Source organism: Antedon mediterranea, chromosome 2 (assembly GCF_964355755.1).
Source record: "Antedon mediterranea chromosome 2, ecAntMedi1.1, whole genome shotgun sequence".
NCBI classification, from domain to species: Eukaryota; Metazoa; Echinodermata; class Crinoidea; order Comatulida; family Antedonidae; genus Antedon; species Antedon mediterranea.
Window position 1 is genome coordinate 15,329,188 of NC_092671.1, and position 17,131 is coordinate 15,346,318.

The 17,131-nt window shown below is 34.1% G+C and overlaps 1 protein-coding gene across 1 annotated transcript; it reads right to left on the bottom strand.

Moving 5' to 3' along the window:
- Positions 1-702: 702 nt before the first annotated feature.
- On the bottom strand, positions 703-8,855 carry LOC140040544 (FAST kinase domain-containing protein 1, mitochondrial-like). The gene is made up of 7 exons (XM_072086566.1): positions 8,412-8,855; positions 5,727-7,816; positions 5,319-5,444; positions 4,824-4,937; positions 4,016-4,169; positions 2,752-2,866; positions 703-2,101 (listed from the first exon to the last, which is right to left on the bottom strand). Exons 2-7 carry the CDS (start codon positions 7,783-7,785, stop codon positions 1,883-1,885), a joined length of 2,787 nt encoding a protein of 928 aa, XP_071942667.1. The 5' UTR covers positions 7,786-7,816; positions 8,412-8,855; the 3' UTR covers positions 703-1,882.
- Positions 8,856-17,131: the final 8,276 nt, after the last annotated feature.

The window sequence follows — 17,131 nt, forward strand, 5'->3', positions numbered from 1 at the left end:
CAAAACAAAACATAATATATTGTGAAATACCACACAAAAATAAAATTATGTTGATGGTGATTATTGACAATTGTTACATCATAAAGCTGATAAAGCTTAAATTAACAAAAAAATATAAATGTTATATCTTCGTTTGCCACGACGCGCGCTGCATATATGCAGAGCTATCATAACAACAACAGATAAGAGTCAAATTGAAAGTTCCAACTAAAACCTGAAGAACTAGAGGGCGGCAAACTGATTATTTTATTACACACGGTGTATTCATAGTATTCGCCAGAAACCTTTACAAGAAACTACATTCTTTGAGATACTGTTTACGGGATATTTAAAATAGTGAATTACTGTAATTATGTTTGTACAGTATAACATTGTTAAATTCAATGAAAACAATAACAATTAATAAAACAGTGAATAAAATATAGTATGTCAGAAAAATGGATAACTTTTAGATTTATATTTTAAGCCATTTATTAAAATATATTTTACAAAATTCATACTCTTTAAAGTTATCTTTTTTGTTATAAAATAAAAACAATGTAATACTAATATTATATAACAGGCTTTATTTATTATTCTCATCAATCGTGTCTAAATGAAATCTTATCAATAATCAAATTTTCAAGAATTTTTCAGTAGAAATGGATATTTAAAGAAGAAATATTTCTTACAAAAAACGCTTCTCGCTTATTGACGTAATAGTTTTAAAGGTATATTGTCCCTCTGAAAAATATTTTTTATTTCAAATTTGTTTTTGAGTGTGTCATTTTATTGTCACATAATAGTTATTTTACCTGAAAAAATGTAATTTAATGCAAAAAATACTTAAATTGTCTGGCAATGTTTTTTTGGGTTATAATTAAACGTTTCTTGTCTCTTTTTATACGTGAATAAATAATTTTGTTACAGAAGTGAATAACTTTGATATGAAACACAGATTCAATTTCTGTCACTTTAGTTTATTTTATTGCTAAGGTCAAGTCTGGGGGTTACTTTATCACACCTAGATACTTCCATGTGTGAAGTATCCTATTACAAACAAAAACTTTAATGGACTGTTTTGATAATAATTCAATGATTATCTGACAACGAATTACAGTTTATATATCAGTTCAATCTGTTGATTCACGTCAACCAATCAAAGGGCAAGAATCCAAAATCATTTAACCGTTAGCCCTCATAGACTCTTTTTTTGGGTCCAGCAGCTGGCACCTATATTTTATAGTCGAGAATCCTTTTTAGCAAAAACGTCAGTGTCTAGTACTATAACTGCTGCTTGCTTTCAGCTTATAAATGAGTCATCTCTTGTGATGTAGCAGGCTAGAGCAGCAGCGTGAAAACAAAATAGATATTTATAGAATCTTATCCACACCATAGATGGTAGTATAGTTTAAAGAAAATACAACAAAAAATAGAGGGGCTATAAAAAAACATTTTCCATAAGCATTTATTGTAAACTGGCAACCAGTAAGAATTAGAGTGTTATTACCAGATATTTATTATATTAACACACTTAATTGTTAAATCAGCCGTTCAATAAATAGTAAAAACTTTTCAATCTTCCCAACTAGCCATCCACTGGCATCATTCTACACCTACTGTAACAGGCGCTATACCAGATGTTTAAAGTGTGGCAAATGCCTTTAGTCAATCAAAAGAGGCCAAGAAGAGAGTATAAAAAATGTATGCACTATAAGAATGGATTTCCTCCTTTGCATTCAAAACAATTGGGAGAAATTGCACTTTTAGTAGTTGGAAGGAAAATCACTGAAAACATTGGGACACTTCTGGAGACTTGGATATAGAATGTACTACTGTGCTACTTGCCAGCAACAAGACTATTGTATTAATAAAGGGCAGCTATACTGTGTTGTTTTAATTATCAACGATTAATTCTATCCAAAAGGTTTAGGAATCTTAAGACCATAGTGTGTTCTTCACTGTTTCTAATAATGCTGCCTTTCTGGTCATCTTTCACAAGCGAGTGTTTTTGTGTTATTTCACTTGAAGTCAAATTGTTATCAAAGATTAAATCCTGCATATAACTTAACTCATTGTGGTGTTCAGACAAAGTAAGTCTGTCCCAAACATAGTACGGTATCTGAAAAACAAAAGCAGTTAAAATAAATATAGAATTGTAAAATAATAATATATCCAGAAACTACATTGGCAATTAAGATTTAACATCAAACTTTATGTGACAAAAAAATGTGATGTGCCCATATATGGACATGATGTCATATAACTATCATATATTTCCATATCACTACTATATTTGGGCACATCACACTTTTTTTGTCAAATGAGTTTGAAAGTGTAGACAAAGCTTTGTTGGCAATGAGTCATATCTTGGTGTTACTGTCATATGACACAAAAAAACTTGGAAGCAACCACCATTCCTATACAACAAATCTACACAAGATATCCACTTTTCTCTGAGAAAATAATGAATACTGTATTCTTGGCAATACCACTTGGGTGCTGACAGGAGCATTGAGGAGTCAAAAATTAAATCCTAGTCAGTGGCGTAACGGCTTTAAGCACTCACTGCCTAAACCCAGGGGCCCCAGAGCTTATGGGGGCCCCTGAGCAGTACCCAGAGGAAAATTAGAATATGTCGCAAAAAGGCTAATAATGCCCAAGGCCTCCAGCATTGGAGGGCCACTTGGAGTTCCTAAACCAGGGGCCTTAGGCATCTGCGTTACGCCACTGATCCTAGTATAAACACTACTTATACCTGTTTCTACTTACTTGTATATACTTGTAACCCATTACCTCAAGATGGCGCTTTTTAGCAGCAACGAGTCCAGACGTATGATGAGAGTTAAGACAGAACTGAGACTTTGACAGAAAATCAATTGCAATTCTGAAACAAAAAGATATAACTAGAGTATATATAAATTATAATTTTTTTTAATTATTATTTTAAGTAGTAAATTTTATTAGTTTATATGTATGTTTATGTCAATTTATATATCATTTATCTATTTTTTATTTATTTATTTTTTTAGTTATAATTGTTTCTGGGGTCTTTCTCAAGACAAGAAACTTGATTTTTTCTAGAGAAGACCCCAAATGATGGTTCATTACCATGTTCATTTAAATACACACCTATGTTATACTGTACAATAATATACCATTAGTGAATAAATAAATGTTTTTTAACTTGAAATCGAAATAACTGAAAAAAATGACAATGCTGTGGGTATCAGTGGCTGGATTTCAATAATGCAAAATAAAGTATACATATGCTGTACTTGCACTGATGAAGGGCTAGTATTCAATTCAATTCAATCTATTCTGGATTTTACAATATAAACAATAACACATACATCACACATGCTAGACCTGGGGGACAACAGCGAACTAAACCGCTTTCGCTACGCAAATTTTTCTGGCTGTTTTGATAATTTTTTGCTAATTTTATTTTTATCTCCATTGAGATCCAGCCCTGTGGCCGTATTCACCAATCACACCTAAGTGAGATATTTCCCTTAAATCCTAAGAATTTCCCTTAAATCAAGAAATATTAAGGGTTTTCTTCATTTACTTGTTTTTGTTTTGACTGCCATTTTCTTTTTATTGATCATCGTCCACACACTTTTCTCTCCATCCTCCCCGTCCCCCAACCCCTTACTCGTTTTTTAAATATGCAAATTAGAGAGGAAAGTGATTGGACCATAGGGGAATTAAATCCTCTGTGATTGGACAATGGGGAAACTCATGAATATTTATGATTATTTTTACCCTGAAGTTTTACCCTTAAATTAAGTGTTTTCCTTAGGTAAGTGAATTCCTTAACTCATTTGTGAATACCCCTTAAGTGTTTCCCTTTGTTAAGGGAATTCTTAAATTTTAAGGGTAAGTATTTCCCTTAGCCTAAGTGAGATTGGTGAATACGGCCACTGATACCCACAAAATTGTAATTTTTTACAGTAATTTTATATGTATCATTTATCTATTTTTTAGAACAGTTTAAAAAAAAATATTACTGTTTCTGTATGTGTGTACTTACCTCTGAGCACCTTGTGGTACCTGCTTAGTTTGTGTTCCCCACTGCATGAGATCTGATAACATTGTACTAATCACTTGACCAGACCTGTTTAACACGCTCCCATAGTCGGCACATGGTAAAGGCTTTCCACCGCGATCAAGGACACACTCAAAATCTAAGTAATTAAAACAAACACAATTAACTTTACCATTAATCATTGGAGAAAAATATTCAATAGCATAATGCACTTGCGGGGTAAATATATAAATATGTATTATTAATAGTCCCCATTTCTCCATCTTATATTAAAAACAAAGCATGTGAATTTCTCCTCTCCCACTCTCAAAGGACAAAGTTCATGTAACTTATTTGTAAAGCTTGTTCCCACTAGGAACACAACGTAAGTGATTTGACCGCTTGTCATTGGTCAATTTGCTTGCATTGTGTCCAGTGGTGGCGCCACGATCTTCCCGACGCAGGGAATACATTCCCCGACGAGGGGGCTATGCGAGCGAAGCGAGCATCACTAGGCTGGGGGCCAGGGGGCAGCTAATAGAGCTGTTAGGTCCCGGAAAATGCACTTATTGTATTTCGAAATATGACCAGCTTTATGGTTGAGCTAAGAAAATGTTTAAAACTAGAACTGCAGGTCTTCAAAAATTGCATTTTATACTTTGGAAACATCAGGTCTGTGGTGGTGGTGGTCTGTTTTGCCTTTAATTGGGGGGTGGGGCGGAGGCTCCTCGACGAGGGGGCTAAATACTTAAGAGAGTACTGACTATGAGGAAGGATGGTATGTTGATAATAATTCCTCCAGTGTAACACTTACCAATGTCATAAAAATAAGGTGAGAGAACAAATGACCGGAAGTATTGAGGGCCTCCTAGAATTTGACTGAGGCAACTCTGCAGAGACTTCAAAACAGCTGGTAGATAAGACTTTCCTGAAATGAAACAAATAACTAATGAATCTCGAAACTATCTAATAATTATCCACTTACCTGGATAAGGACTATAAACACTAGGTCCAGTGTACACATCTAGCTCATGTGCACATGTTCATGTGAACCTACAGTACATCTTTCAAGATGAGTATGGGGATACCCCGGTGCACTAGTACACACACAGCCACTGATCATAGCTGGGCCATCTGGCAGACCAGTCTTTGACTGAAGAGGTTACCCAGTATAAATAAATAAATTTAAATTAAAAAAAATTCAATAAATAGAATTTCTCTCTTGCACAACAACACGCCAGAATGTTTCTAAAATGCAGACATGACATGGGACTAGAGTAAAAGTACTGCATATTTCATTGATACTCACTTGTTTTGAGGATTTCTAGACAGTAGTCTTCATGGAACCATGGAATTTGTAGGTGATTACATTCTATAACTACAGCTCTGTTTAAATGCATCAGACGTTGACAATACATCCTGCTCCTTGGGCTTGCTGATTATTTTGATAAAATAACATTTATAAAATAATTCTAATAATAGCATTAGTTAAAACAGTTTCAGATGTCAAGTACAAATAACAAGTATACTTATAATAAAAGATTTAATTATAAATTAAAAGCTATGTACTGTTCTCCTTTAAAAACATCAAGTATTTATCTCATCAACTCTGCTACCAAACAAACACAGTACAAGGCCTGTATTAAGGGGACACTTAAAATGTTCCCTTGGTTCTAAAGTAATTAGTTAGCAGATAATAATATAAAGTGATTCTCACCATACACTTCTTCTTCAAGCTTGATAAGAAATTGCAGGTTAAAAAGTTTGTGTAAAAGTTTCTCAGGAAACTCCTCTACTAAAGACAACAAGAATGCCATGTCCAAAATCATTACAGATGGCAGATGATCCAAAAATGGCATGAATCTTCTTAGACAGATGTGAAAGAAATCTGGTGTATTCTGTGGCCTGTAATTCAAGATGCAATATGGAGAAAGAAGCGAAAGAACTTGTCTTGGGGTCACTCTTGACATGTTTTGAGATGTGATGTCAGCAATAGCTTCCAGAAGTGGAATTTGAAGGAATCGAGTCCTGGTCACATTTCTTGCACATTCTACCGCCAAATTTGGAGTCAGCTTATGTAGACAATTTGTATACTGTGACATGATAGTTGATATCAAGGCACTGTTTGTTTCTCCTTCTAACATATGATTGATCATGTTATTCAAATAAACAACACTTTTAACATCAATTATCTTCTCTACTGCTTGCATGTTTAATTTTTGTAAGAGGCTGTTAAGACCAATTCTTTCATTGGATTCTTTATCAAGTTTTTTACTGATACGACTAAGAGATAAAAACAACTGACTTATAGAGGCCACACTATATTGTGGAAGCATTCTTTCTAATTTGTCAATAATCTTTGGCTCAAGATTTGAAATTGGTAGCAAAGAAAGAAGATAGGTTATTCCAAGAAAACGTATTGGCGAGAAAGCTTTTTTGTAAAAGTCAAGAACTTTTGTTTCTAAAAATTCAAAAAATGAATTATTATGAGGAAGGTGCGTACTGTGAAAGAATTCAACAATTTTTAGTAGATTTTTATATTGAAAATTGCTTGAACTTTGATAAGATCTAGCTATTTCAGTGGTAAGATGGCAAGGAACTCGAAAGCCCATCACTCGTAGAGCACTGCAGAGATCTCCAAGTTGATTGTGTGGTATTTCAGAGATAACCTGGTCTGCCAACGCTTCAAGAGTGAATTTCAATTCAGGCGAAGCGTTCTGTGCTAGTACAGACATGACTCTTACAAGGTTTGAAGGATTGTTCAAAGTAGGAAGAAAGTTTTGAATACATTTGGTAATGTCAGTTCTTAATTGAAGACCATCTTCATGTCCTTCTAAACTGTGATAAATACTTGTAAGTTCCCATATGGATAAGGACTTGATATGTGGTTCTAGCAATGATATACATTTCTGTATTAACAATCTTGGATTATCTTTCCTAATTGCAATACCTTGCAGAATTTTCCGCAAATCGTTTGTAGTAACAGTATCTTTATTTTCTTCTAACATCTTTAAAAGGAGTTTATAAATCTGCTGACGAAATCCATATGATGTCAATGTAACAGTGGCGCGGAATAATGTGGATACATCACGGACATCCATTGATTCTTTTTCAATGAATTTGTGGAAACAATCTGTAACATTACCGAGCAACACACTACTCAAATTAAGGGCATCTTCTGAGCATGCTGCAAATTTTGCAAGTTCATTAACATTAAACGAACTCAGTCGTCTGTGCACCTCAGTTATCATCTCAGCAACAAGAGAATTTGAATGATGCAGTACAAATTTCAACAATCCATAGAGTGTATTCACAAGGGTATTATTATCCATATCCCATACTTTATTTTCGGCCAAAATGCAGAGACTATGAAATTCTGGGTGGAATCTTATGTAGTTCCTTATTTCAATCACTGCGTTAGAATCATCAACACTCTTCTGTTGCTTCACCAAATTTATCATTGCAGCTCCAATGTGGGCCGTTGTCAACAATGATCGTTTACTTTTTAAAAGTTCAAATAAAGAATCAACATCATTCTTTAATTCTATCTCTCTCAAGAGAACGGCTTCATTAGTTGTCAATGGTCTTTGAAGAGTCTCTGATAAGTCTGGTCTTCTGCTGCTGCTGGATTTCTTGCACGAAACATGGTAAGAATTTCTTTGAATATATTTGCAGTTTCTCTGGGTTTTCAATGATGCATATAAAGTTGACCATTTATTACTGTAAACACAATCTTTTATCATTTGACTACATCTTCGACCTAAAAGTGAAACCATCTTGGAAGTCCTCTCAGTCTCAATACTCAACCTATGAAAATGAAAGAAAATAATAAAGTAAGCAAGTTTGTAATTCTAGTACTCCATTTCAAATACAGCCCCTGTCCCCAAATTTGCTGGTCTCCCTATATAGGTTTATCGCAAATACCTTGATTTCACGAGAAACGTCATTGCACAATGCATGATGATCACTCACACAATTTGCGATAAACCTTATTGTCTACTAACTACTACTAGCTAGGTAGGGCCTGCCTACACTACACTATACCTCCTAGGTTAGTACTAGGCCTAGTAGTTCTACAGTACTACTACTAGGCCCTCTAGTACTAGCTAGAGTGAGAGTAGGCCTTGGCCTAAACTAAAGCCTAAGCCTACTGTACTAACTACTATGCCTCGCCTAGGCTAGGTATGGCCAGCTATATAGCCTACTTTACTGTACTTACTAGGCTAGGCCTAGGCCTACTAACTAAAAGGCCTAGCCTAGGCCTAGGCCTAGCTAGCTAGCTAGGCTAGGCCTAGGCCTAACTAGGCCTAGCCTAGGCCTAGTACTAGTTTGAAACTATTTCAAATACTAATACTGTCTGTGCTCAGCTAACATATTAGGATGGTGATTATATTATGCTCACCTGTGTTTATTTCCCTTACAATTATGTACAAATCTATAGTTTTGGGGCTCATTTTGTCACCTTCTTCTCTCTGTTTCGTGCATCCGGTCAGTCTAATTACCGAAAACAACCGAAAACAACCGAAAACAACCGAAAACAACCATAAACAACTGAAAACAACCATAAACAACCGAAAACAAACCGAAAACAAAATAACAATATCTAAATACCGAAAACAAATTTGATGCAGCTACTATATTGACCTCGCACGCCAAACAAATTTCTACAGTATATTTTTTAAATGTCGCCCTCTATTGATAGGTGTTTCTAAAGCCAACAAGACCGCGCGCGCAAAGCCAAGGAGATAGAGACCATACGAAATGGAAGTGTGCACAAAATTTAACTCAATATCGTACAAACTCAATGATAACACCGTGCATTTACTTACAGAATCTACAATATGTTAGATATTTAATATATATGTTACATGAATCTTACGGAGACAAGGAATTGTCTGTAGTCGTAAGACCCTTTGAAAAATAAAACATTATCATAGAAAAAAACATGAAATAAGGTTTTAAAGATACAAGTTGGAAAGTTAAAGTATTCCTACATATAATATAAAAGAAACTACATAATAGTAGCCTAACACTAACACGCACCACGCATAATATATAAGCATTTTAATATATAAGCATTTTTAAATACTGTAATTCGATATAATCACTTCTAAAATATTTTTTAGTATTTTATAACAATTTTAACAACTAGGGATGGTTCTCGAATACATAGTATAATTTCAGCGATTTCAAATGTACTTACCGCATGACAATAATACACCACTTCTACGACGTTTATTTGTGTATATTGTGTTTATATGTAAAACAGTTTGTGAAAAACACCTCTATTCGGTGCAAATCGTAAATTAGCAGGTCTGAAAATAATACTAAAAAGTGGTCAAAAATTGGGACCGTAGTCCGGATTGCCTCCAAATGTAATGGAGTGGTCCTTGGCCACATATTTCTTGCAATAACTTTTTTGAGTAATTCTGCTAACAAACAGACAGACAATCAAATAAACAGACACACGCGATCGATTAGAGATACCTCCTTGGCGGAGGTAAATAATAAATAACTTTTAAACCAATCAATTAATTGTGATAGAAGTATTGTGGTATTTGACTGACTTTGACAAATCAAGAAAGACGCCAATAAAAAAATCCCTTTTATGTAATGCTGAAGTAATTTTATTTCTATCTACCCAATTAATAAAGAAAAGCCAGTAATGCCAAATTCATTCTGCATACGACTGATCAGGATGTCGTGATCTATCGTATCAAAAGGATAAAAAAAAAACTGCCAAAACTAGCATAATATATCACCCTTTATCATGTTTCATCAACATAATATATCACTTTTAACGCGATAGAGCAGTTTCCGTACTATGAGATTTATTATATTATTTATACCGACTGATATGTTTCATAAAGTAGACAGGAAATGGTTAGATACTGAATAATCTTACCTAACGTATGAAGGTTAGAAACTGGGCGAAAATCTGAGTTTAATGTTGATTTGGTCGGGAACCTAAACCAATAATTTCGCAAATCAACATTAGTAGACATTCGTAGGGAGTGAGTGGCCGAGCGGTTACGACAGTGGAACAGTAATTACGGTCTTACTGAAAAACAACTTTTAGTTGAGTTAAGTATCCGTGATTAAATAAAGCTTATTATTATTATTATTATTATAGCCATAACATCGGCAGGGGTTCGAGGCTCACTCACTCCGTGGTTCTGGTGGTTAGAACGAGTCTTCTCGGATAAGGACTATAAACCGTAGGTCCAGTGTACACATCTCGCTCGTGTGCACTTTAAAGAACCTAGTACGAGACGAGTAGGGGGTTACCCCGGTGTATTAGTACATTACAGCCACTGATCACCAACTGGGTCCTCTGGGAGACCAGTCTTTGACTGAAGAGGTTACCCAGTATAAATATAAATTCAATCGATTCTGTGTTTTAAAACTTTTATTTTTATTTAAAATGTATTAGGATAAAAATGGGCAAAACGGATATATTGCTACATTTAAAAATGGAGGTCAAATACACAGTACAAATATTTTGTATATAGCCCGATTTAAACAAATGACAGGAGAAAAACATAATATCTATTTGGGTATTTATTTCTAACTATACGTTGATTTGTTTACAAACTTTTACGATTGCATGTTCATTAAATTCGTCATAACCATGCCAGGTTACTTTCCAGAGGTGAATGACGATATAATATTTTTACATTAAATGCATTGGCGATATTGTTGTTACCTTTATTTTATGTACATCAAGGATTATGTGTTGCGCTGTATTATACATTTTTTTTTACTTTGATGATTATATATATATATATATATATATATATATATATATATATATATATATATATATATATATATATATACTGAGGACTAGTTGTGTTCCAACCGTACCACGCCGAGAATGTTAAATTGTCGTTATCCAATCGAGTTAAAGAACAATACCATGAAATGGTCTAATGGTTAGGGCAACTGCATATCAAGCAGACGGTCCGAGTTCGAGTCTCGGTTGGGTCGACTTTTTCTCATTCTCACAGATTTCCTCATCTTTATCATTTCAAAAATTAATTAAATAATTTTCAGTGTATCACCGGGCGGTTTGGAATTTATTTCTATGCCTGTTGTGTTTTTATATTTATACAATTGTATTGCGAAGCACTGTGTAAATTATATATAAATAAATACTGTCAAATTACAGTGCTCATCGGAACATGATCTCATAAACGCGTCATTGGCGAAAGTTCCGTATTTTTTAGTTGTATGAAAAAATGTCTCTGGCGGGATTCGAACCTGTATATACGTTTCATACAAAAATTGTAATTAATCACGGCAAACAATTCTACGTAGTTCCTCGGAAATCTGTCTTAAGGCCATAACTGACAGGCCTATGCAACTCATCGAATTAATTTACTAACTTATTTTACAGAATTGATGCCGTCAAGAACTTGGCTGGGATGATGCAATACCTCGCACCATCCAATCCGAATATTGGTTAGATGAACTTAGAAGGCATGAAATATGTTACAAACTACAACACAAAAAGTATGCGAGAGCGAATTACACCCTTTTTTAGATGCTATAATTAAGGGCCAGCGTTTCTGTAGTTGATGACACTAACTATCGATGAGGCAGCACCCATAGATAGTAATGAAAATAAGTCAGTCTGAGATTTTCAACATGGGAGAACCTCTGGAAAACTATAGCTTGGGTACCAGGTCCTGAAATACAAGGCTCGACTGAGACAAATATTAAAACTACCAAGGAAGAAGAATGGATCCATCAATATTCTATCTACCCAATTTAAAGAAAAGCCAGTAATGCCAAATTCCTTCTGCATACGACTGATCAGGATGTCGTGATCTATCGTATCAAAAGGATAAATAACCTGCAAAAACTAGCGTTAACAAAATTATTGAACCAGTATGAATATGATGTTTCAAAAGAGCACGTCATGAAGACCACAACATTTGAGAAATGTCTATTCCCACAATCAAATGCAATCACACACGTATAAAGCATGCTGTGTATTTCAGTTTCTTATAGATACGGTATCAGTAACTTGAACTAGTATATTATGGAGATACTCTGTGGAGATCGATAGTTCTATCAACTATGGTTGTTCATTTATTTGGTGCTCTTTAAGTATAGAATAGATAAAGATAAGCTAAAGCGTATCAAGCTCCAAATGGCGCGTTATACCTTAAAAAAAGCACCTCTGGTTGGTCTCCAATTAACTGAGATCCATAACGCTCTTTGTATGAAATACTAAAGATGGAAGTGTAATTGTGAATCCAAATATATTTTCTCCTCTCTCCTTTTAAATGTCTAAAATTTTAAGAAACTTAACTCTATAATGATAGATGAATGGAGAATTGAATTACAAAACAAATCGTTTGTATTATTAATAAGCTGTGTTTTCTGTTGATTTTATTTAATACAATTTCACTATATTTCTTTATTCATTTTTGTACAGTAATGATCTACCCTATGTCCCTATGTATCGATTAAAATTGGTTGGGGTGTTGCGGAGGGTAGAGGATATTTTAGGGGTTGTTAGTTGTTTTTTGCCTTTATAATTTTCTGTATGTATATTGTTATATTTTGTATTGTTATTGTGAAGGATGCACGTGAATTTATCGGCTACTATTCACTGTTTAAAAACACAGACGATTTATTGTTGACACTTGAGAATTTGTATAAGTTATTCATAAATCTAATTTTTTTACGAAAAAAGAACCTAATTTCACAACTAATTTTAGTGAATTTTCATATATTTATATTTAATCTCTATCGAACGGTGGGGCAGGGAATAGGCCTAATGGAGGAGGTAGGAGGGTGGGGATGAGCTATATTATAATGATGTAGGCATATGTATAATACCATTAAAATATACAATAGACACATTATAATGTCAACAACCTTATAATAAAACAAATACTAATGGAGAAAAACTCGAAAACAGAGACCCCCACTAAAACGTCTCATTATATTGGGGGTCTCTTTTTTTGAGATTTCCCGAGACCCCCTAATATAATCCCTGTTTATTGAGAGTGTTGCAAATACCCACCAACGAGCTTGGTCATAAATTATTAAAACCCAACTTTTATCGCAAAAACCGTGAATTTATGTTTATTTATTTATCAATTTATTTTTATTTTTTTAATTCATTTCTTTTTAAAGGTTCGCCCAACACAATATATTTGTCTTCATCCTCCAGTCTGCCTCAAAGTCTGACCTCATATCATTTTGTTATTGCATTGTACGTTATTATCTTTTATGCTTGTTAATAAAGGTTACGAAACTAGTGTCAGTTTTTGAAATAATCTCCCGCTTTTTAGCTTCTAACATGCATTTATACATCTTACTTAACTTCTAGGACGTCGACCTTGTATTCCAAAATGACAGTCTCTTCACACGCGTTCAAGAATTCATCAATCTTCTTATCGTTGCGGCATGTTCTTTGATATCGGCATATCAGTTACCGTTTATTACTGATACGTCATTCTGTGATTTTGAGACGTTTTAGTGGGGACCCCCTATATAACGTAATATTGACCTAATATTGAGACGTTTTAGTGGGGGTCTCTGTTTTCGAGTTTTTCTCGAAAACAGAGACCCCTATATAACGTAATATTGACTTAATATTGAAACGTTTTAGTGGAGGTCTCTGTTTTCTAGAAAAACTCGAAAACTGAGACCCCCTATATAACGTAATATTGACTTAATATTAAGAAGTTTTAATGGGGGTATCTGTTTTCGAGTTTTTCTGGAAAACAGAGACCCCCTATGTAACGTAATATTGACTTAATATTGAGACGTTTTAATGGGGGTATCTGTTTTCGAGTTTTTCTGGAAAACAGAGACCCCCTATATAACGTATTATTTAGACGTTTTAGTGGGGGTCTCTGTTTTCCAGATTTTCTCGAAAACAGAGACCCTGGGTCTCGGGTCTCTGGTCTCTGTTTTTGAGACACCCGTTTCGACCTATCTCTTAGTCTCTGGTCTCTGTGTTCGAAGAACCTTAGTAATTTTATCAAGATCATACAAAGGAGTTCCTTACATGTTTATTCTTGACGGTAACCTATTTTGCAATATGTCAGTGGAATAACTGGCATTTTATCGGAGTCGGACGGTTTTGTCAAAATAGTGTTTGATATGGCGATAGCACCGGTTCCGTGTGCGGTTATTATCAAAGCAGCCTGTTGGTTTCCGATTTCTTAAAGATGGTCCCAAATATGAGAGCAGCTTTGGCAAAATGTGCATTGCGATTGGTCTAGAACTTTGACGGTGTTAGGCTTCAGAAAATAAGCCAATAAAAAAGACCTTCATGCAACTATGTAAAAAGCGTGGTTCTGCTGAAGTTTCTTTCCACTATTTAAAGCGATAAAAAAACACATCATACCTTTATTCTTGAATTCTCACTGGAGAAAATCCATCTAAATCTTTATTTTTGTACAGTTCAGTTCAGTTGTACAACAGTTCAGTCTATTTTTACTTAACCGTTCGGTTCTGACGAGCACACAGTGGTAAGTCATTCATAATTATTTACAGTTCATTTTTTAATAGTTAATCATTATTCAGTGTATAAAGAATGCTTTAATTTAAATATCTACAACGGTATTCAAGTTATTTATTTGTGCGAATCGCAATTTTTCGCGTATAATTTTTACCCAAAAATCATCAAACTAATCATTTTGACTAATAATGATATAAAGAATTGAAAAACAATAAAGCCTAAGTTAAGCAATTTGATTTGTGTACTTGTTTTTTTTCTTTTTCTCTTTTGTGGCGCAAACACCACTTTTATTCACATTCATATTATCTCATATTACATAAAATCGTATTATTTAACTTGTAAATGTCGTTACAGTTCATAAGTAACATTTTTACATATATGAATTCTGTATTACTCCTTTTTTCATTAATTTTCTTATATTTTGTTATACACTTGACAGGATCATCATTATCATCTATCCCGTTTTAAAATAGTTCACACATTTTCATTTGTTTGTTTTCATTTTACAACCCGGATTATACAATATATTTATATACATGATAAAAATAAACAATAATAGCTCAGTACCACCAGTAACCCGTATCACTGTAATTCTTTTTCTGTTAATCGTATCAAATTAGAAATTATATTATCATAATCTTATTTCTTAAAGCTACCCATTTTTCTATACTTTTTTCTTTATTGTTATATGTTTCACATTCAATGTTATATAACATATTGCTTTTAAATGAATTCCATAAAGATTTACCGACTGGCTTATTTAGTGCAGATAACATTTTTATTCTATAAATAGTAAATGCTGCAAAAGTGTAAATATAATCTGATAAATATAATGTGTACTTGCTAATGATAGGACCTTACAATTGCTTTCAAACCAATTGTTCTTATTTTACTTTCAGAATATGTACAGACAAAAAAGGCAGCACAAAAAAACTAGACCTTGTTTAACTTGTTTTGATTGTGACAAGAAAAAAACGGGGAAATACTTTTGTGGTGTTTGTAAGTTTGCGTGCAACAATGACAGTATATTTTGTGATTATTGCTTACGCTGGTTCCACATATTGTGCGAAAACTTAACTAAAGCAAACTTGCATAGCTTAGGTAACTCTCCTTTGCATTTCACTTGTTCCGAATGCTGTAGCCCTAATGGCAGTTTTGATTTTTTGGCCTCATTAGAGCGTATTGATTCAGCTACCAAAAACAATTACAATATACTTGACATAGCGCAAAGTGAACGTTTATTTCTACGTAATCATCGCTTTAGTAAACCCCCGTTTACGATATCTCAACAGTATGTCATCGATGCTGTTTCTACAAGTATAATGAACAAATGTGGAGGTGGGCGTTTAATCCCTGTATCTGTCGCTGGTGACGGTAGCTGCTTGTTTAATGCCGTAGCTGTTGCTTTGACTGGCAATGAAAACATTGCTACTGAACTTCGCGTAAGAACATTTGTTGATATGGTAGAAAAAGAAACATTCTACAAGGAACTGCACAAACATTCAAAAATTGCTTTAACCAGTCCTGATTACAATCTCGCTTGTTCAGATTGTAGTCGTGAAAGCGGTTATTCTTCAGCTTGGCAGATACAGGCGTTGTCTAGTGTTATAGGGCAAGAAATTATTTCTGTGTATCCTCCTTATAATGGCGTTACTGACAATGCACATCGCATATTGAATAGAAGTTTTTATCCTTGCGAAGAAACAGCTGACAGACATCCGATTTTTATTATGTGGACTAGTACACTATTACCTTCTTCAAAGGGTACGTGGATTCCTAACCACTTTGTCCCGTTATTGGACAGTTCTTTAATAGATGAGAGAGTGTGTTTACCCGAAATATTGTCATCTTGCTTGTCATCTACTTCGTATGACGACATTGGTCACAAGAAAGTAATCAAAAGGAAAGGTAAATTAGGCCTACTCTACTAATTTAGACAAATGGTTTCTTATTTATTTGTACAAATTTAAAAAAAATAAAATTTTAGGATAAGAATACACAAAACTTATCCGTACGTAGTGTACGCAATAGATTGGTTCATTGTTATTTTTTATTGTAACGAAGTTATCTCAGAGGTGTGTTTATATTATTGACCGAGATAAATCTAAATTTTTATAGTTCAAAAAAAGAAAAGGCGACCGAAAATGAAAGAACGAATCGCAACTATAGTACCCATATCATCTGATTCCGTTGACTCAACACCACAGGTTGATCCTACAGACTTTCCCTCCACTTCTGTTGATACACAACCTTTCCATAAACGGGATATGATTTCCCTATCTCCACTGTCCACGCCCAACAGCGACAACGTACCCATGTCGATGACAACGCCCGACTTGAAAACCACAACAGATACGCAACATGCAAGAGGTAGTGTTTTGTTCTGTTATTTTTTTTTTAACAAAGACATGTTTTATTTAATAAGTGTAGGCGTCTATAGAAAACTGAGATATCTGATTGTATCTACATCAAATACAATTGTGTGTTTGTACTTATCGATATGAATCTACATTTTTATAGTGCGAAAAAAGAAAACAAGGCGACCGAAGAAGAAGCAACGAATCGCAACCACAGTAACCATATCATCTGATTCCGTTGACTCAACACTTGATCCTACAGACTTTCCCTCCACT

Coding starts and splice junctions, on each gene's coding strand:
- LOC140040544 (XM_072086566.1), bottom strand. CDS start 7,785: ATGGTTTCACTTTTAGGTCGAAGATGTAGTCAAATGATAAAAGATTGT. Junction 4,170..4,823: donor ACCTTATTTTTATGACATTG/GTAAGTGTTACA, acceptor TTAATTACTTAG/ATTTTGAGTGTGTCCTTGAT. Junction 2,867..4,015: donor GTACCACAAGGTGCTCAGAG/GTAAGTACACAC, acceptor TTTTTGTTTCAG/AATTGCAATTGATTTTCTGT.